Source organism: Peromyscus maniculatus, chromosome 8, assembly GCF_049852395.1.
Source record: "Peromyscus maniculatus bairdii isolate BWxNUB_F1_BW_parent chromosome 8, HU_Pman_BW_mat_3.1, whole genome shotgun sequence".
NCBI classification, from domain to species: domain Eukaryota; kingdom Metazoa; phylum Chordata; class Mammalia; order Rodentia; family Cricetidae; genus Peromyscus; species Peromyscus maniculatus.
The window spans coordinates 81,036,923-81,057,798 of record NC_134859.1 but is presented as its reverse complement, the minus strand read 5'-3'; the positions used below and the strand labels follow the sequence as shown (position 1 = coordinate 81,057,798).

The 20,876-nt window shown below is 38.8% G+C and overlaps 1 protein-coding gene across 11 annotated transcripts in view; it reads right to left on the bottom strand.

Moving 5' to 3' along the window:
• The window catches only part of Spag9 (sperm associated antigen 9), a 142,545-nt gene that overhangs the window by 31,559 nt on the left and 90,110 nt on the right, over window positions 1-20,876 (bottom strand). For all 11 annotated transcript variants that reach the window (XM_076543169.1, XM_076543171.1, XM_076543166.1 and 8 more), the window contains 5 exons: window positions 15,664-15,785; window positions 8,282-8,339; window positions 6,999-7,151; window positions 5,800-5,851; window positions 811-941 (listed from right to left, as the gene is read on the bottom strand). In XM_076543169.1, the coding sequence (XP_076399284.1) occupies window positions 811-941; window positions 5,800-5,851; window positions 6,999-7,151; window positions 8,282-8,339; window positions 15,664-15,785 (516 nt within the window). The remainder of the gene's footprint in view (window positions 1-810; window positions 942-5,799; window positions 5,852-6,998; window positions 7,152-8,281; window positions 8,340-15,663; window positions 15,786-20,876) is intronic.

The following is a 20,876-nucleotide window of genomic DNA, read 5'->3' as shown; positions in this document are numbered from 1 at the left end:
ATAAGGAAGTAAAGGCTGGAGGTTAGATTTGTAAACTAATGTATAAATTTGATGTGATAACCCAAACTCAAGAATATGAGTAAATTAACAGGAAGTCAATTGGCAAATTTCAAGAGCTGTTTCTGAATTAAAGGAACACTGTTACTGAGACTGTGACCACTGGATGGCAGCACTAGGTGAGCTTTAAGAGTCAATCAAGGAAAACTAAGTGTCCTCTCACAGGTGGAAGTTTAAAAAGAAGTCAGCTTGAATGCAAAATAGTAATTACTAGAGGACAGCAGGTGGGGAGTGACTAAAGAGAGGCTGGATTTGATGACTACTGCACTGTGTGCACATACTGGCACATAACTCCATTAACAGGAACCATTACAACATGTTAATGATGAAAACAAAGATCTAGTTGACTAAAATAGAAGGTACATTCTGCATGAAGGAGGGGAGAGTCAGGTATATTTTAAGGGAGATACTAATTAAAGACAATTTTTCCTGTACTGCATGTGAAACTGACAGGGTAAGAATAATATCAATTTTCCTATTTTTTTAAAATGACCGTTATTCCTAAGTAACAATTATCTTTACAGGTTAGGTTATGGTAGCATCCTCCATGGTCCTGTACTATCTCAAAAGACACCTAGTCTTTGGGCTATCTCTGATCTTGTTCTATTACTGGTCTAAATGTAAACTGAGAAAATTTCTCCTAGTGAACAAACAAAATGGCATGAACCCTCAGGCAGGACTTTAGCTGGCAATGAAGGAACGCATGCATCTAGCAAAACAACAGGAAACATCAGGGTCCTCATCGATACCGACCGGATCATCTCTGTCCATCGAACAGCTTCTTGAAGTTCCATCAGCCTCTCTTTGTATTGGTTTCTCTCCATGAGAACTCGGGCCATTTCCACTCTAGTGAACCGCTTCCTCTGGGCTGTGGGAATGTCACTCTAGGAGGTTAAGAGAAGGGTAAATCACACTGAAGTTTACGTATGTTTTGGTGTTAACCTCACACTGAAACCAAATCTTAAGTTTTTAAACATTTTTTTAGAGTTTAATAAAGAAATGTTTTGGGAAGGCTGGAGGCTGGGAGGGGAATCTGTGGTTGGAATGTAAAATAAATAGAAAATTTCTTAATAAAAAAATTAAAAAAGAAATGTTTTAATTTAATGACTTTAAAATGCCCTTATAAAATAAAATCAGATACTCAAATTTTTATATAGGACTTAAAGGAAGTAGGCAATTTAATTTCTGAGTATATAAACATTAATACTGAACATGTAAAAGAATTAAAATTATAAATTTTCAGCTAATACCAAATAAAGAGATTTAATATGCCCTCATAAATTTTACTTGGAAACATTATTGTAACATTTTAAATTCATGGTCTGTGACAATCAGAAAACAGTTACAGCCAGGCGGTGGTGGCGCACGCCTTTAATCCCAGCACTCGGGAGGCAGAGGCAGGCGGATCTCTATGAGTTCGAGGCCAGCCTGGACTACCAAGTGAGTCCCAGGAAAGGCGCAAAGCGCCCCCCCCCCCCCAAAAAAAAAAAAGAAAACAGTTACAATTAGTTCCAAAGGAGGTTCATTTATCTCAAATTATCAATCCATTGACATATCCAGAAGCCAACATAAATAGTGAACTTATTATCTAGTTGCTAAGGAACTGAACTATAGCAGTAAAAACAAACAAAACAACAACACACCACCAGTGGAAACACAAGATTAAGTCAGAATTATTGCTACAGGGAATAGAATATGAACATGGAAGACATACAGCAGGAAGGCTGCAAAGAGCATGTCCAAGTTAACTTCCTTCTGCTGCTGCTTCTCAACCTTCTTCTGGGGAAGCAGGTAGGTTTAATTATAGGGTTTGGTTTTGTTGAGAGGAGCATGTACATTTTAGATCAAGACTACAATCTTGGAACAGTGAGACAGAATGTGAACGAAGCTCTTAGCAGTCTTTCCACTTTGTCTTCCTGCCTCAAAACTTAGCCTACCTCCTCAAATAAAAGTCATTCACAAATAGCAAAAGGCCTGAATTCTGCCCAGAGGCAGGCAGATCTCTGAGTTCAAAGCCAGCCTTTAATTCCAGCACTCTGGAGACAGAAGCAGGCGGATCTCTTTGAATTTGAGGCCAGCCTGGTCTAGAGTGAGTTCCAGGACAGCCAGGGCTACACAGAGAAATCCTGTTTCTGAAATCAGCAACACAGTAAAAGTACTACTAGGTATACTGGGGGTGGGGATGGGGAGAAGAGACAGAAATCTCCATACCAAAGACTCGTACTGTACTATATTGTTCTGGCTTTTTGTTTGCTTCTTTTTCTTTTCTTTTATTGGAGATGTTGATGTTGAGACAAGTTCTTACTACATACATAGCCCTGGAACTCCCTATGTAGAACAGACTGAACTCAGAGTCACAAAACCCTTTCTGCCTTGAGTATTGGGATTAAAGGTGCACCATTACACCTGGCTGTTTTTTTGTTTTACACAATATCTTACTATGTAATGCAGGCTAGTACAACTGACATCCCTACACATAGCCCAAACCTGCAATCCTCTTAACTCAGTCTTTTTACATACTGCGGTCACAAGTGTAGTAGTATGAATGCAATTGGCCCCCATAATTGGCCAATTATCTCATAGGGAGTGGCATTATTAGGAGGTGTGGCTTTGTTGGAGTGTGTATGGCCTCGTTGGAGGAAGTGTGTCACTGTGGGGGTGGGCTTTGAGGTTTCTTATGCTCAGGACACTTCCTACTGCCTGCAAGATGCAAAACTCAGTTCCAGCACCACATCTGCCTGCACTCCCCCATGCTCCCCGTGGTGATGATGATAATGGACTGAACCTCTGAAACTGTAAGCGAGCCACCCCAATTAAGAGTTGCCATGGTCATGGTGTTTCTTTACAGAAATAGAAAACCATAAGACAACAAGCAAGTACCACACCTGGTTTATTATAATGCTTTTTTAAAAAATAATTTATTCTTATTTTATGTTCTTTGGTGTTTTGCCCACGTGTCTGTGTGAGAGTCAGATCCTCTGAAACTGGAGTTACAGACAGGTGTGAGCTGCCATGTGGATGCTGGGAATTGAACACAGGCCCTCTAAGAGCAGTCAATCAATGCTCTTTTTTTTTTAAAGATTTATTTATTATGTATACAGTGTTCTGTCTGCAGGCCAGAAGAGGGCGCCAGATCTCATTACAGATGGATGTTGCTGGGAATCGAACTCAGGACCTCTGGAAGAACAGCCAGTGCTCTTAACCGCTGAGCCATCTCTCCAGCCCCAATCAATGCTCTTAACTGCTGAGCCATCTCTCCATATTGCTTTTAACAACAGGATTGTTTGTTGTGATAAAAAGCTGAAACAACCTAAATATTCATTAACAAGGAAACAGAAAAACTGTAGAGCATTCATATAATGGAATGAACTACAGCAGTTACTGCAACACAGGAGAGTCTCAAAGTATACTTAAAGAAAACAGCAAGTCTCCAAGATGGAATATAGTGTTTCTGTGGTACTAGGGATTAAACCAGGGCCTCGAGCATGCTAGCCAAGTGTTCTACCACTGAGTCAAGCCCTCTGTCCCTAAATGTAGTATGAAACAAAACCAACACCATACTTTGTAGAAATATACAGAAATAGGTAATTTAATTTCCAAATACAAACATATTATTTTAATATTTTATTAAAGAATTCTGATGCTGGGTATGGTGGTGCAGACTTTTAATCCCATAAGTCAGGAGGCAAAAAGTAGGCTGCTCTCTATGAGTTTGAGGCTAGCCTGATCTACATAGTGAGTTTCAAGCCAAATAGGGGCTACAAAGTGAGAATGTTTCAGAAAGGAAATTTAGTGCATATTTGGGGCAGGAGATAAAAAAAAAATTTAGCTGTTGTTTATACAGACTTGATATGCTATTCTAAGATCTTCATGGAAATGTCAACTATGTATGTGTGTGTGTCCTAGTTCCTTTCCTGTGCATTGATAAAACAGTGACCAAAAGTAACTTAGGGGAAGAAAAGATTTATTGGGTTTATACTTGACAGGTTAGAGTCCGTCAAGGGAAATCAAAGGAGAAACATAAGCAGAACTTGAAGCAGAAACCATGGACAAATGTTACTTGCTAGCTTGTTTTCTGGCCTATGCTTGTCTAGCTTTCCTATAGAGCCCAGCATTATCTGCCTAGGGATGGTTCCATCCATAATAGTCTTGGCTCTCCCTTATCAATTAGCAAGATAATCCCTCACATATTTGCCCACAGACCAGCCCAATGAAGACATTCATTCAAGTGAGACTCTTTTTTTTTTTGGAAATTTTTTTTAGTTAAATAAATGAGAAAGAATCATGGCTTCATGTGGGTTGAGAGAAATTTTTGGCAATTCTAGGCTTTTAAAAAATTATATTTATAGCTGGGTGGTTGTGGTGCAAATCTTTAATCCGAACACTTGGGAGGCAGAGGCAGGCAGATCTCTGTGAGTTCGAGGCCAGCCTGGGCTACATAGTGAGTTCCAGGAAAGGCTCCAAAACTACAGAGAGATACCCTGTCTCAAAACGACCCCCCCAAAAAAATAATTATATTTATAATTTAGTGTGTCTGTGTGTTTTGTGTGTAATGTGAATCTATGTATCTGTATGGATGTATGCATTCTACAACATACATGTGGACAACTTGTGGGAGTCAGTTCTCTCTTTCTACTATGTGGTCCTGGGGATTAAACTCAGGTCATCAGGCTTGGCAACAAGTACCTTTATATGCAAGCCCACCCAAAAAATTTTAACTAATCAATCAATCAATTAATTAATGACTTCTTCTGGATTCTTGGGACCAGGTACACATGTGGTATACAGACATACAGGCAAGCAAAACACATAAAATTAATTGTATGTGTGTGTACACATGTGTGCCACATTATGTGTGATGTGTGTGGTTAGAGGATTGTTAAGTTTGAGGCCTGTCTGGGCTACCTAACAAAACCTTACCTTTTTTTATTTCTCAGTCTCTTTATTCAAGCCAGGCCCCTGGAAACAGGCCTCATATACACACAGAGGAGTGTCTCCCAGGCAACCCACAGCCAGTCAGGTCCATAGCAAGACTTAACCACCATGTTCACAATTTTTTTGTTTGTTTTTAAATTACATTTATTTATTTAGATTTTTGTTTTGTTTTGTTTTTTTCCGAGACAGAGTTTCTTTGTGTACAGGTTGTAGTGCCTGTCCTGGGTCTCACTCTGTAGCCCAGGCTGGCCTTGAACTCACAGAGAACCGCCTGGCTCTGCCTCCCGAGTGCTGGGATTAAAGGCGTGTGCCACCGCCACCCGGCTGTTTTTTTTTTTTTTTGGGTCAGGTTTTCTTGCTCTCTCTCTCTCTCTCTCTCTCTCTCTCTCTCTCTCTCTCCCTCCCTCCCTCCCTCTCTCTCTCTCTCTCTCCCTCTCTCTCTCTCTTTCTTTTTCTTTCTTTCTTTTTTCCCCCCAATGCTGAATGCCTTTTATTGAAGGAGGGAGGAGGTCTTGAATACAGGCTTACAACACAATGGGAAAACCCTGGAGGGCAGAAGTTCACTACAGATGTTTTACAATCTTGCATCTAAGCTGGAAAACCTTACCTTTTAAAAATCAGAAATAATAGCATGCTAACATGGGTCAGAACACTGAACCACTAAGGAAAAGTTAGCGCACAACACTAGAAAACACAGCATGTACAAACATGAGCCAGTTATTCATGACCCATAAAATTAAATATTAGCAAGGAACTCCCAAATATCCAAAAGCTGTAAGAAAAACAGCTCCAAAATCATAAACTTACATCATCATCGTCTTTTGCTTTTTGCCTTGCATCTTCAGCTTCTGCACGAGCTCTAGAATGGGGAAAAACCCAAACAAAACATGTTATCAGAATTGAATTAATCTTCAAAAATAATGAGAGAAAAGGTAAACAGTTTTAAATATTATCACAGCACCTCTTAAAACAAAATCAGGTTGGACTAGGCGTGGTGGTGGTGGTGGTGGTGGTGGTGGTGGTGGTGGTGGTGGTGGTGGTGGTGGTGGTGGTGGTGGTGGTGGTGGTGCACACCTATAATCTGAGCGTTTGGGAGTTGAGATAGGAGGATTAGGAGTTCAAGGTCATTCTCAGTTACACAATAAGCTTAAGGCCAGCCTGGGCTACGTATTACCCAGTCTCAAAAAAATAAAATAAAATAAACAAAAAAACCAAACCCAAAAAGGTTAGCCACAGCAGCATAGGCTTATAATCTTAGCTTCTTGAAATTAATGAATTTTAAGATTTAAGGTTTTTGTGTTGTTTGTTTTTAAAGATTTATTTTTATTTGTGTGTGAGCACATGAGTATCTACCAGGTAGTGTATAACCAGGTGAGTGTGAGACAACTAATGTGGATGCTGGGAACTGAACTCAGGTCCTCTGGAAATGCAGCAAGTGCTCTTAACCATTGAGCAGTCTCTCCAACCCTTAAGTTTTGTTTTTTTTTTAAAGATTTACCCTATCCTTTATTTGTTTATTTATTGAATGTGGGGGGGGGGCATCTGGAGAGATCAGAAAAGAGTGTTGGATCCCCAGAAGCAGGCAATCGAGGGCTACCTGGTGTGGGTTGTCTCTGGTCCTCTGGAAGAGCGAGCAACAAGTACTCTTAACTCCTGAACCGTCTGTCCAGCCCACAGTTACAACTTTTGACACCAAGATTAATAGGAAAAAGAAAAACAAAACAAAAGCAAAACCCACAACTTTTTGGTTAAGAGACTGGTTGTTGGAACAGTAAGACCAGCTCAGAGTAGAGGCAAATGGTTGAGACACTTTACTTTCTCCAGGTAGCTCTTGGTCCTTCCTGGTTTGAGGGAGCTCAAGGCCTCAGTCTCAGGGTTATACCTACAATCTTTTGTGGCACCCTGGCAAGGTGTTGGATTCAGAGCAGGGGTGTGTCACAGGGTAGCATAGCTGACAGCCTCAGTGTCAAAGGCTAGAGATGTTTCCAGCAGCTGTTGAAACTTACTTCCTGAGCTCCTCCTCCAACTCTTTGTTCTTTTCCTCTAGCTTCAGCTTGGCCTGTTTCACAGCCTCCAATTCTCCCTGCAGCACATCTTTCTCACAGGTCAGCTCATCCACTTTTGCTATTAAATCATTCTTCACTACATTCAAAGCATTTCTAAAAAACACATATTTCAAATTACTTTTCCATCTTTGTAGACTAAAGTAACTGTCAAATCATAAAGCTGAACAACTGAGAACTTAAACATTCTTCCTGATTTTTTTTTTTTTTTAGAAAAGGCCATAAAACAATAGCTTAATGTTTGCTCTTTATACTTGCCAAGCTAATAATGAATAAAACAAGACATACCACCAATAAATAAAATCAGCATTAAGAAAGGTTAAACTTAAAAAACAGCTTTCTAGTCAGGTGCTGGCAGCACATGCCAATAATCCCAGCACTCTGAAGGCAGATGCAGGTGGATCTAAGTTCGAGGCCAGCCTGGTCTACAGAGGGAGTTCCAGGACATCCAGGACAACAGAGAGAAATTCTGTCTCAAAAAACAAAAAACAAACAAACAAAAACCAAAATAAACCAAGATTTCTAGGACTACTATTATTGAAGTTTCTGCAAAGGTACTGTTCAACAATACAGTCAAATCCTCCTTGAAGCTGCATTTAGTAACTCCTGAGAAAGTAGTTTAAATTAGAAATAAACTGAAAGAAAAAAGTAGAGATATAGTACATTCGGATATGTTGGGTGTGGCCTCATTTACTGTTAGTGGCAGTCTGTGTGGACAGACACAGGTGTTCCAAAATTGTTGACACAGCAAATTGACAAGTGGACCTTATCTGCTTTTTCACATGACAAAGGACCTGTACTCTAACATGCTGCTTGAGGGCTTTAAGACTCCACAAACTACCCAAGAATATACAACTATGAAGGAGAGATCTACAGAAGTGTCTGCATAGAAGCTAACACATTCACGCAGAAATGTAAAAAATTCAAAGAGAATAAGAAAACAGCACCTCTTAGGGAAAAAAGAGATGCACAACATATCCAGAATATTGATACTTGTATGGTGGAAAAGAAATAAAAACTATATTTCTACAAAAATAACAGAGCAATAAACCTATCAGAGCAAAGAAGGGCTCATTACCCATTTTTCTATGTATGCACAGATGTTGAGAAGAGAACGTAACTGGGTAGGGAGACAGCACAATGTTGTGTTAAATTAATATAAAAATCACTGACTTGGAGGGAAGAAAACACATTTCTTTTATTCCATGTTAAACTTTCATACTTACTTGGTTTCCAGCAGCTGTGTATTCTCTAGTATGAGATTCTCCACTTCACGACCCATTCCTATCAAAAGGAAAATGGTAAAAACTTTGAAAATAAGTTTATCAATAATTACATAAGCTATGGTCCTAAGTTTTATTATTTTAACCTTTCCTTTAATCATGTTGTCTACACTGTTTATGTATTTATTGAAAAGATTATGAAATAATAAATAACTAGTCATCACAAACCAAAGCTGAGGAATTTATTGGCAAAATCTCTTTGTTACTGTTGATTTCGTTTTTTTTTGAGATGGGTCTTGATATGTTATGTTGTTCAGATTGTCTTAATTTCCTTAGCTCCACTTCCTCGACTTCCCAACAGCTGGTGTTGCAGATGCAAGCCACCACCCCTGGACTCTTCTTGGCCAGTTCTTTACATCTATCAATTACATTTTGTTTTGCATAGATAGTATTTCAGGAGGATCAAGACTTTTCTGCCAGACTTTTTTTGTTTTTATTTTGTTTTGAGACAAGGTTTCTTTCTTTGTGTAATAGCCCTGGCTGTCCTGGAACTAGCTTTGTAGACCAGGCTGGCCTCAAACTCACAGAGATCTGCCTGCCTCTGTCCTGAGGGCTGGGATTAAAGGTGTGCACCACCACTGCCCAGATGTTCTTAATAAGTATTATTATTTAGGGGAATAATGAACATTGATAGGGATCATAAATGATTTCTAAATCACAGCTGCTGTTGTAGGCTTCTGCCTAAGAAATATATTTGACTAATCGAGGATAAGCAGAAGCAAGGCCAAAGATAGAACCCCAAGGCAGATGAAACCTTACCAAAGAAATTATGGTCTTAAAGCCCATGCATTCCATGAAAAGCAAAAACAAAGAACAAGAAATGTTTTATGTAAAAAACAGTATGAAAACATATCATTAATCTATAAAGTTCTAGCATGATATGAAAAACATCTGGACTCACAATGTTATGACTCAATGCATAATGATGTGCAAAAGGCAGAAATAAAGATGATTTCCTTCATTCACAAGGATGGTCTCTGATATACTTAAAAATGCTTCATCAATTCTTCCTCACATTAATTTGAATATAATTACAATGAAAACTCCAAATCAGTACTACAAAGTGTTCTACAAAGTGACACACATAAAATAATAATTTTCAGTTGCCACTTTATAGAAGAACTGTGCTTAATATTTTCACAAGCACTATAAGATAGAGTATTTAATGTAATAGTCATTTTTCAGAAAAATAAAACTATTTACTTCTCATAAGAGATTGGAGAATGTTGGAGGAAAAAAAAAACAGCCCAAGCAAAACAAAGCCTAACTTCCGCCAAGATTCATGAAATAATGTTGGAGAACAATAGGACAGAGAAGCAATATTTATACTACAGGAAAACAAAAAAAGGAAATATTTCTAAAGAATTATTTAAGGCCAAGGAGTTAACATATACTTTTACTTTAAAAAAAAAAAAAGTTAATTATTACAGCAGGGCACTGGTGGCTCATGCCTTTAATCACAGTACTTGGGAGACAGAGGCAGGAGGATCTCTGTGAGTTTGAGGCCAGCCTGGTCTATAGAGTGAGCTCCAGGACAGCCAGGGCTATACAGAGAAACTCCGTCTAAAACAAAACAAGTTAACATTCTTAATGATTTTTAAATCATTTAAAACAAAACCAGCCTGGGAATGTTAAAAATTTAATGCTGACACATGGATTCCTATTTTGTCTGTATTACAAGTTTTCAAATATTCTCAAACATCAGAAACAGCAGCACATTTAATCATCTTGTATTCACCACAAACTGGACTGGTGAACTTGAAAGCTTCCAAATTCCATCTCCAAAATGATGCAGAGAGAGTTTCCTTAAACACTAACGCTAACGTTTTAGTAAAGGTTCTGAGACAGAAGGAACAGCTCAGACTCACTGGAAAGCTTACATAGCAACTCTAACAAACTCTCAAACATTCAGAGCAGCGTAAAAGCTAAAAATAGATGCAGAGAAAACAAGTCAGGCAGGAAAAAAAATAATGAAAAAGCATCAAATGAGAACAGCAGCCAAGAACACCTAGCTTAAAAAGCAGTAATAGCAAAGTATTTAAAAAACATACACACCAGAATATTCCCCTGGGTAAGCATCCCAAGAGAAAAATGAACAAGAAACTCAATTAGAATGTTTTTATAAAGCAAGAACTAAACCAACCCATTTATTTTTAAATGAGAAAGATTTGACAAAGAAATTGAATCAATATAGCAAAACCATCAGCTATATACAATAAAGTGTAAATATTATAAAGAAAAAGAATTGGGTACTCCTGAGGAACATACCTTATAATTCCAAAAGTTTCAATTAAACTTACATACACTCAATGACGAATTCTCTTAAAATGTAGTGTATAAGCAGGATTATCTAATTTTTTTTATTTTGAAATGTATCAGTAAAACTAATTATAAGAAAAATACACCTTGAAGTAAACTTCTCTTTTCAAGATTTGAAGTATAAATAATATAATATACACATAATCTTTGCCTACAAAAAATAAGCAAAACAACAAAACAAACAAACAAACAAAAATACCCTATTCTGCAGTTTTTACTTAGAACTGTCAAGCTAGGTCCAGAGAAAGGCACATGGCATCTGGATGATCTACAATTTCTTGAGAATGCATGTATCATTTTACCTACTTGTATACATTCTTACAAAAGTGCACTCTCTTTAAAAATCCTATTAAAGAACTCTTTATTTCAAAAGGGAAATCACAGATTTTGAAGTGAAGCAAAACTGTTAGGACTATTTCGAATTCCCAGTCACTTGAATGTTGTGCTAGGCTATGCAACAGAAATGAAAACAGACATAGTTGTGCCTGACAGAGTGAACTTGACAGTCTGTCCAGGGAGACTGGTACATAAAAAACAGGGATGTACAAAGAATGGTATAATGAAATTCACTGCTATGGGCATACACTTCAAGGATGACTATGCTTAGGGGATCAAAGCAGAATTCCTGGAAGTCATGCCACTTAAGTAGAGACAAGAAAGATGAATATATGCAACTATTTTTTTTTTTTTTTTTTTGGTTTTTTGAGACAGGGTTTCTCTGTGTAGCTTTGCGCCTTTCCTGGGACTCACTTGGTAGCCCAGGCTGGCCTCGAACTCACAGAGATCCGCCTGGCTCTGCCTCCCGAGTGCTGGGATTAAAGGCGTGCGCCACCACTGCCCGGCTATATGCAACTATTTAGGAGATCAAACAAATAGAACCTGAAGGTTGGTTGTGAGGGAAACGTTAGAGGTCTAAGATGGAGAATTGCCTGTTAGTGTGTTTTCTACTCTGCTATGTCCCAGTACCTAGAATGGTCTATAACACATAGTATGCCATTGTTACACAGTAATAGAGAAGCAAGCATGAGTATATTTATCTCCTTCTGTTTACTGAGTGTGGATGCAATATAGTCAGCTTCCTCAAGTCCTTGCCTCTGTAACCTCCTTGCAATGATGGATTATGATATCAAACTAATACTTGATAAAGGCAACTTCAAGAAGGAAGAATTTATTCTGGCTCCGAGTTCACTGAATTAGCTCTCCCAGATCTTAAAAGAGAAGCTTATACCGGAAGTGGTGGCACACGCCTTTAATACCAGCACCGCCTCCATAGGTTGAGGCAGAAGGATCTCTGTGAATTTGAGGCCAGCCTGGTCTACAAAGTGAGAACCAGAACAGCCAAGGCTACATAGAAAAATTGTGTCTCAAAAACAAAACAAAACAAAAACCCAACAAACAAACAAAATTAAATTTAAAAAAGTAAGAGAAGCTTCTAATGGTTGCAGGATGGAAGGATCCTAACTTGTCAAAGTTACAATGATAAGTAATGGTGGAACATTATATCAGCCCTAAGTGAAACATCTATATCACACCTCCTCTAGGGCTCAGGGAACAAGGAGGAAGAGGGTGACAAGAATGTAAGGGCTGGAGTGTAAGGTGATGTGCTGCAAAAAGATGTCTCCTGGTGTGACATCGTCATTGCACTCATGAACTCACCGTAGCCGTGGTTACCTGCCCAAGACTTCAAAACACTGGATCAGTACTTCATCACGGAGGGAGCATGAGCACATGAGACTCCACCCCTCTCTCTGAAGGATTACTGGCGGTTACTGGTTACTGGGGGCTGGGTGTGAGGTGTCATTTTATCTGTAGTATGCTCTAATCAACAGACTCATCTATGTTCATGCAAACAACCCACAAAGGATAGAAAAACAGAACAGAAGTTTCTTAGGAAGAAGAGTTTAGCTACGGAGAGAGGGCATGGGGACAGATAATGGAGTGCAAGTTGTCAAAATACATTATAGACATGTATGAAACTTTCAAAAAATAAGTTTTAGGAGATTACAAAAAAAGGTTTGTTCTCAAAATACAGTGAATTTTACTAGCTTAATATGTATTTTTAAAAATAAATTTTAAATCCTTCCTAGCATTTTTTTTTTTAAATTTGTCTTTAAATTGCTGGGGAGTCAAGTTTTCTAAGCCCATCAACTTTTTTTTTTTTTGGTTTTTTTGAGACAGGGTTTCTCTGTGTAGCTTTGTGTCTTTCCTGGGACTCACTTGGTAGTCTAGGCTGGCCTCGAACTCACAGAGATCCACCTGGCTCTGCCTCCCGAGTGCTGGGATTAAAGGCGTGCGCCACCACCGCCCGGCAACTTTTTTTTTTTTTTAAACATTTTTGTAAAAACTGCATTTGAGATGACATTCATTGATTACACATTTGAAATAATTTATTTATATAAACAAAGTACTCAAAAGGAATAAAATACCCTGCCCCCAAGCAGCCAATCAACTTTTTATTATGTTTTTATTGTGTGTGTGCACATCTGTGTACATGTATGTATATGTGTGCACAAGTGTATGCCATGGTTATGCCAGTGAAACCAGAGGACACCTTGCAGGAGTCCATTCACTCCTTCCATCATATGGGTCCTGGAATTGAACTCAGGTTGTCACGCTTGGTGCTGAGTACCTTTACTCACTGAGCCATCTTGCCATCCAATCAATCAAACTTTCAAAGAACTTTGTCATGTGAAACTAAAAATGAAGGTATAAATTTAAATATCAAGTTTCCTCAAGAACTATTCTTTCTGAGCCTTCCTTGAGAAAAGCAATTCATTTAATTCTTCCAAAGTTTTACTTAACATTTTAATGGTAGGAGTCTATGTTTAATTACAAATAGTTAAAGTGGCAGACCTTTAAATCTTGATTACTATACGTATGTTTACATAGGACCTTAGTGTGGGCAGGTGGAGTTTAAGGTATTATTATTATTATTATTATTATTATTATACAGATGTTCTGCTTGTATGTATGCCAGTGTACTAGATGCATGCCTAGTGCCCATGGAGGCAAGAAGAGGGCACTGGACCTGTGGAATTGGATTTACAGATGATTGTCAGCTGCTCTGTGGGTACTGGAAGAGCAGCCATTGCTCTTAACAACTGAGTCATTTCTCCAGCCCTGTGGTTTTTGTTGTTGTTGTTTGTCTGTTTTTTTGAGACAGGGTCTCAATGTATATTTCAGGCTGACCTTAACTCATAGAGATCCATCTGCCTCTGCCTCCTGGGTATCCTACACCACCATACTCTTTCTAACTTTTTGAAGTATTGTCTTCCTATGTTGCCCAGGCTGGCCTTTCACAGCTCATCTCCCTCCACACCCTGAGGACTGGGATTTAAAAATGTGCCACTATGCCTGGATGAACTTGTAATTTCAAATAAAAACAAACAAAACATTTTCACAATGTCAAACATATAACAATCAATAAATGTAACATAAATTATTGTAAGCAGTCTACTCCATTCCATATTTCCTAGACCTGACAAGCACAGTTTTTTAAGAACAGTATAGTCATTAGTATGATTACAGTAATAGAAACCTTTATTGTTGTTGAAGCCTAGTATCCACTCAAAACAAAAAGTTGAAAATTCTATGGTTTTCAATTGCTACACAGTGTTAAACTACAAGGAAGATATGTTAAAACTAATTCACACGAACCAGAATCAAATAATTCTTGCTGAAAGGAACCTTAAGGGATTCTACAGAGGACAGGCTGGTAAATTTTTACTCTAATGGGACCAATGGTAATTATTTTGTTTTCATATACCATATAATATCTTCTGCAAACCATTCAACTCTAATATTGTTGAATAAATGACATCAGAGACAGTAAACAAACAAAAATGTAGAGGAGGGCTCTTTCTTTTTGGTTTTTCAAGACATAGTTCCTCTGTGTAGCCCTGGCTTTCAGAACTTTCCCTGTAGACCAGGCTAGCCTCACAGAGATCCACCTGCCTCTGCCTTCCTAGGCAGAGGATTAAAAGCATGCACCACCACTACCAGCTGAGGGAGGGATGTTTCAATCAAACTTAACTGATACGCAGAAGAGATTAGCTGGTTTTACCCCCACAAACCCATCTACCAAACTCTCTCCTCTCCTCTCCTCTCCTCTCCTCTCCTCTCCTCCCCTCCCCCCCCCCCTCTCTCTCTCTGTTTTTCGAGACAGGGTTTCTCTGTGTAGCTTTGCACCTTTCCTGGAACTCACTCTGTAGACCAGGCTGGCCTTGAACTCACAGAGATCCACCTGCCCCTGCTTCCTTTAAAGTGCTGGGATTAAAGGCGTGCACCACCACCACCCGGCTACCAAACTCTTAAAAAGAGTCCAACTCCTATATTAACACACAATGATAGGTCAAGGCAGATAAAAGGGTTGATCAGTTTGGCAAAGATAACCCAGGAAATTTATAGTGGAAGAGTTGAATACAGTACTTCCCTGTCCCCCTAGTTATGTGCTCAACAACATAAACTGTTTTTGTTTGTTTGTTTGTTTGTTTGGGGAGGGAGAGGACACAGCAACAGTGGCTAGGAACTGAGCTACAACCCTAGCTCAACACAAGCTTTAAAATAGCTGTATTTCCCACAGAGGTAAATTATAAAGCTCTGGGAATGGAAAAATATTTCAAGAGTTATATTGCCTATTTAATTAAGGTCAACAGAATACAATGAGGTTTATATAAGCCAAGAACTATTTGCCCCACCAATCATACATGTACACATACACACCGCACTTTGTTCCTGATGTGTAATATCTATTCTTAGAATACTGCAATTCAATAAACTGTGTTACGTGAATTAAAAATATAAATTTAAATGCAAATTCAATTTTTGTCATTTCTATATATAAAGATGCTTTTCATTAAAACTTTTACGATAACAAATACGTTCTAAATAATTCCTATAGTACAATAACCTTGTACCATCAGGACATTTTAGATACATTTTCAATGAAGTCATTAATGAGATCTATTTTTAAACAGTATGGTACTTCTCAAGAGGAGCTGTCATACCTAGTAAATCTGCTCCTTCATCCACATCTCCAATGATGCCCGAGCCAGCTGAAGACAGTTCTTCAAAGAGAGATTCTGTATTTCGATCAAAAGCTTTGTTCTCTATGCCTTTGGTGGGAGTGCTATTATAAAAACAATAAAGGAAAATCAACAAATTATAAAGACTTTCTCACAATGTGTTTTTAATGATTAAGCAGCATAGAAATTTCTTACATTTGCATTTCCTATAAAGTATCAACATAAAAAGATTTCTCAGTGGTTTTCCAAGGAACTCCCACAGAGCATACAAAGAATTATGCCCTACTGTGAAATCCCAGCAAACATAAAATAATGGCAGCTACTTGGGTCTGTATTACATACATTATCTATTTTACTTACAGCTACTCCACAAGGCATAGGATACTATTACCCCAATATATAAATAAGGAAACTAAAGAGCTTAAGGAATTTGACAAAATCATTCAGCAATAGGTGGAAGAATTCAAAATAAGGCAATTTTTTTATGACAGGGTCTCATGTCATCTAGGTTGGCCCCAATCTTGCTATGTAGCTGAGAATGACCATGGACTTCTGATCCTCCAGTGACAGGCTTGTGTAACTAGCCTGACAAAAATGAAGACACTCTAAAGAGACTCTGTGTCTCCCAATCTGACTATCAGACTATTGAGACAGCAGACCCCAAGAAATGTAAATTTTCCTAGGAATTTCATGCCAAAAGGAAAAAATATCAGCCAGAGGGGCAACTTGTCTCCCTGAAAGAGATTTCACACAGTTCTAACAACTTGTCAGGCCACCTTACAGGATGAGACTGAAGCCTAGACAGTGATGGGTCTGTGATCTGCCTTCAGGTCCACAAAAAAGGTCTTGGGGGTTCCCTGGGTCTCTCTGTTCTTCTCCCAATATTGCCACATTGAATAAATCAGTCCCCCCCTTTCTGCTTTCTACTTTTAGTTTGGCTCTTATTTGGCTTACTGAGGTGGCCAGACCAGACTTGGGGCACCGACTGTGACTCCCAAGTCTGATGATACTTATACCACCATTCCTAGTTGATACAGTGCTGGGGATCAATCCCAGGGCTTCATGCCTCCTAGATAAGCACTCTGCCAATTGAGCTACAGCTTCAATAGAATCAATAATCTTAACTATGATGTTCTGAACTATCTGGTACAAATTAGCGTGGCTTTATGGCTTTTTCTTTTGTTTTTCTAAAACACACACACACACACACACACACACACACACACACACACACACACACACACACACACAAAATAAAACCCACAAGAAGTCAGGCATGAGAGTACATGCCTTTATTCTCAGCACCTAGAACTCAAGAGGCACAGGCAGATTACTATGAGCTCTAGCTCAGCCTGGTCCACATATTGAGTGGCCAGCCAAAGATACGTAGTAAGACACTATCTTTAAAAAAAAAAGAAAGAAAGAAAATTAGAGGGAAAAAAAATATGAACATCATGCTCCCTTCCAACTCATAAAACCTTACTACAAACTCAATTTTGAATGTAAAAGACAGTCATAGTGTTAGTATTCCACCCCTTGGGGACCTGGCCTGCATGTCCTGATGTAAAGGCTACTTTAAGAGAAAACTCTCCATTCCTCCCCCTCTCACCAGAGGTAGCACACACCCCCAATCTCTCTCTTTCCCTTTTTCTTTCTCCCTCTCTCTTCCCCCCACCAAATAAAACTCTTCACTCAGTGCTATCTTCATGGCATCTCTGTCTCTCACCAACAGTGAGGCAATTTGGCTCTACCTGCCAAAGCCTCCTGTGCACTGTATCATAATATGTAGTAGTTTGCTTATCTGAGACAGGGTCTCATTATGGTTATCCTGGAACTCATAGGAAGACTAGGCTGGGAATACTTCCGGCTCTACGTCCCAAATTCTGGAATTGAAGGCATGTACTACGATGACCTACCATAAGAGTGTTTGGCTTTTTGTTGTTGGGTGTTTTTTTTTTTTTTTTTTTTTTTTTGCAGTAGAAAGCTAAGTGATTATTAACGGGAGACAGTTGGAGATATATACATAAAGTAAAAATTTTACTTTATGGTATATATATTAAAAAGTTATATAGCTTATGGGATATATGTGGTGATATATTGTGTACCCTAAGAAACTTGCCTGAGATCAGGGGACAGAGACTACCAGCTCCCTGAACAATAGAAATCAAGTCACATCTATGTCCCCACTCAATGCTGAGGATCCAGGTCAGGAGCTCATACATAGCTGGCAAACATTCTGCTACTAAGCTAACTGCTAGCCCTTGGAAATCAAGTTTAAATGTACAGTCAGGAAACCAGGAAATATACATTTACCTATGCACGTGTAAAAAGCCACAGAGCAGCCGACATTTAAAAACTACTCTACCACAAAAGAGAACCCAAACCAAAGGGGTAGGGGTGGTGAGAACACTATAACAAAATAGAACTTACTGGACAATGTAGTCAGTGGCAGCAATAACAGAAAACAAAGACTCCAACCAAAAAAGAAAAGACCATAAATTTTTCAGAATAAATATCTATAAATGGTAACTATCTAGGTATAGGGACCTAACAGCCAGCCCTAACCTGGTGGCACTGTGTTTTTGCTTGCTCAGAAATGAACTGCTCTAGCCCAGCCATTAAAGGGCTCAAAGCTGAGGAATAATTTACACAGGTCCCTGGGATGACTAAAGAAACGTAATATGGAGCCAGGTATCCCTTAAGAGCTGCTGACCTTTTGTTCTGGAATGCCTGGAGATCCTAGTGGCCTGCAGGTGAGATAAGAATAGGATAATGGGCTATGAGACATTAATGCTGCCTTGGCTTCTGTAAAACCTGCTTATGGCTATGGGAAAGGGGATATAATGGTCTTTTTTATTACTATATAGCAGGAAAGTAAGAAACAACTGAGGGAAGTAGAACAATTTTACTGGCAAGCTTTGGGTTCCATGGATAACTGAATACACACCTTTCTGATGGCCACCTTAAAAACTCACCTTAACCCCTGTACTGGCTCTAAGGCTGCCGTCTTCTGGTAGCAGTAAGAATAAATTCATTTAGTCTAAATTTGAATTGAATCTATATCTCTGAAAATGTCAAGTGACACTGAACTTGGTATCATCTGTCTGTAATCTCAGAATTTAAAAGATTAAGGAGGATCATCAGTGCAAGGCCAGGCAGGGCTATATTGCAAGACTGTCATAAAACCAAACCAACCAAACTGAACCCTGTGATAAGGAACCTTCACAATTCTCAAAGTGTTTTCTAACCTGCACTTCTGTATCTAGCCAAAATACCAAACTACGAAGCATGTCTACAAATGATATTTGTTAATTTCAGTCCTCAAAAATTACTGCCCATGCACCCTTTAAAGATCCAGAATGCTAGTAAGGAATAAACTCTGTAGAAATAAAGGCATATACCAAAAAGCAGATGACATGGGATACAGGAAGTAAATATGAAGATATTCCCAGGTATTGTAGGCATATGGCAGTGTAGTAGAAGTCTCCAAGTACCAAGGAGAAAAGGAAGTAACAACCAATGTGGGCCAGTCAATGTCCTAAGTGTATGTGGTACCTTGCCAGGTCTTTCATGCAAGCCCCATTCACCCCTCCCTTTGCATTACAGTAAGTTTTAGTAACTTTGCCTGGTAGCGAAAAATAATACTGAAGTTATAGGTCACCTTATATAGGGGATAAAGAAGCCAAAAAATGCATAAAAGACTCAAATACATTATGCATGGAACTCTACTTTTGGGAAACTCCTGTACAGCCTGTGCTAGCACATAACAAAGGGCCTTGGCGTTCTGTTTCTCTGTAGAGAAGGTCTGAAACAGCAGAACTAGGTAAACACCACGGTCTACATGAGAAAGGAACTAGAAGACCAAGGGGCAGAGTTCTGAAAAACAGCTAGATTTGGGGTCTGGTCACATTGATGATCTTACACTTAGGAAATTCATTGTCTATCAATGTTAGTGATAAGTCCACGGAACACTATAAGGAAACAAATTTAACCACTCAACATTTCACCAATTCCAAGAAAATTCAAAGCACCAAAAGAAAATTTATATTATGGCTAAGTTGTAATACTTATATGGTCATACTAATATCAACAATAAATTCTAATTTAACTAAAATTAAGATATAATAAAATTCAGAGAATGGAAAGATAGATAGTGCTAAGAGCAATCCCTAGCCCTGTTGTAATAGAAAAGAACAGTGAAGCAAGATTTGAACCTACATAAGTCTTTCTCTGTCTAGGGTTATTCTTATCCTGGGGTCCATGCATTTAACCATTACTTCATAGTACTCAAGGCTTAGTAGGGATTAATAAATGATGCATCTTTATGGCTGTGGTGGTTTGAAAGAAAATGGCCCTCAAAGGGAGTGGCACTGTTAAGAGGTGTAGCCTTGTTGGAGTAGGTGTGGTCTTGTTAGAGGAAGTGTGTCACTGTGGAGGCAGGCTTTGAGGTCTCATATATGTTCAAATCATGCCCCACGAGACAGTTCACTTTCTGTTGCTTGCAAGATGTATAATTTTCAGCTCCAGCACCATGTCTGTCTGCAAGCCTCCATGTCCCACCAGGATGAAAGTAGCCTCTGAAACTATAAGCTTTCACCACAATTAAATGTTTTCCTTTATAAGAGCTGCTGTGGTCATGGTGTCTCTTCACAGCACTAGAAATCCTAACTAAGACAATGGCTATTATTCATTAAAGGTAAATTATTTAGGAAACTCAAAACTCAGCTCTAATCAATATATTTTGCATAACCTTGACATTATAAGAGTGCCTGGCCATTCTCCTGCTATCATTAAACAACCTTCCCACTAAAATGAGACTCAGTTCCCTAATAATGAAATCATTGCAGTTCTAAACAGAATACATTCTCTTCTTCCTCATTTGTAAGAAAAAACAAACAAACAAACAAACTTTGTTCAAATTTTTACTTCCTTCACTTCTCCTCTTTGTTTCCTTAGGCTGCAGGAATTACTTCTTGGCTCTTTCCTCCTTCATCTGCTATCATGAGACTATGTCTTCTCCAGAACCAGATGACTCCAGTGTTATTAGGAAGGGGTGGGGAGCTATATGGGGATGATTAGGCCATAAGGGCTCCTCTCTTGTGAGACTGAGGTAAGGCCCCTTGGAAGAGACACTTTACATACAGCACTAAGCTACTCTGTTCTTCTGCCTTCCACCATTAAAGGATACTGCATCC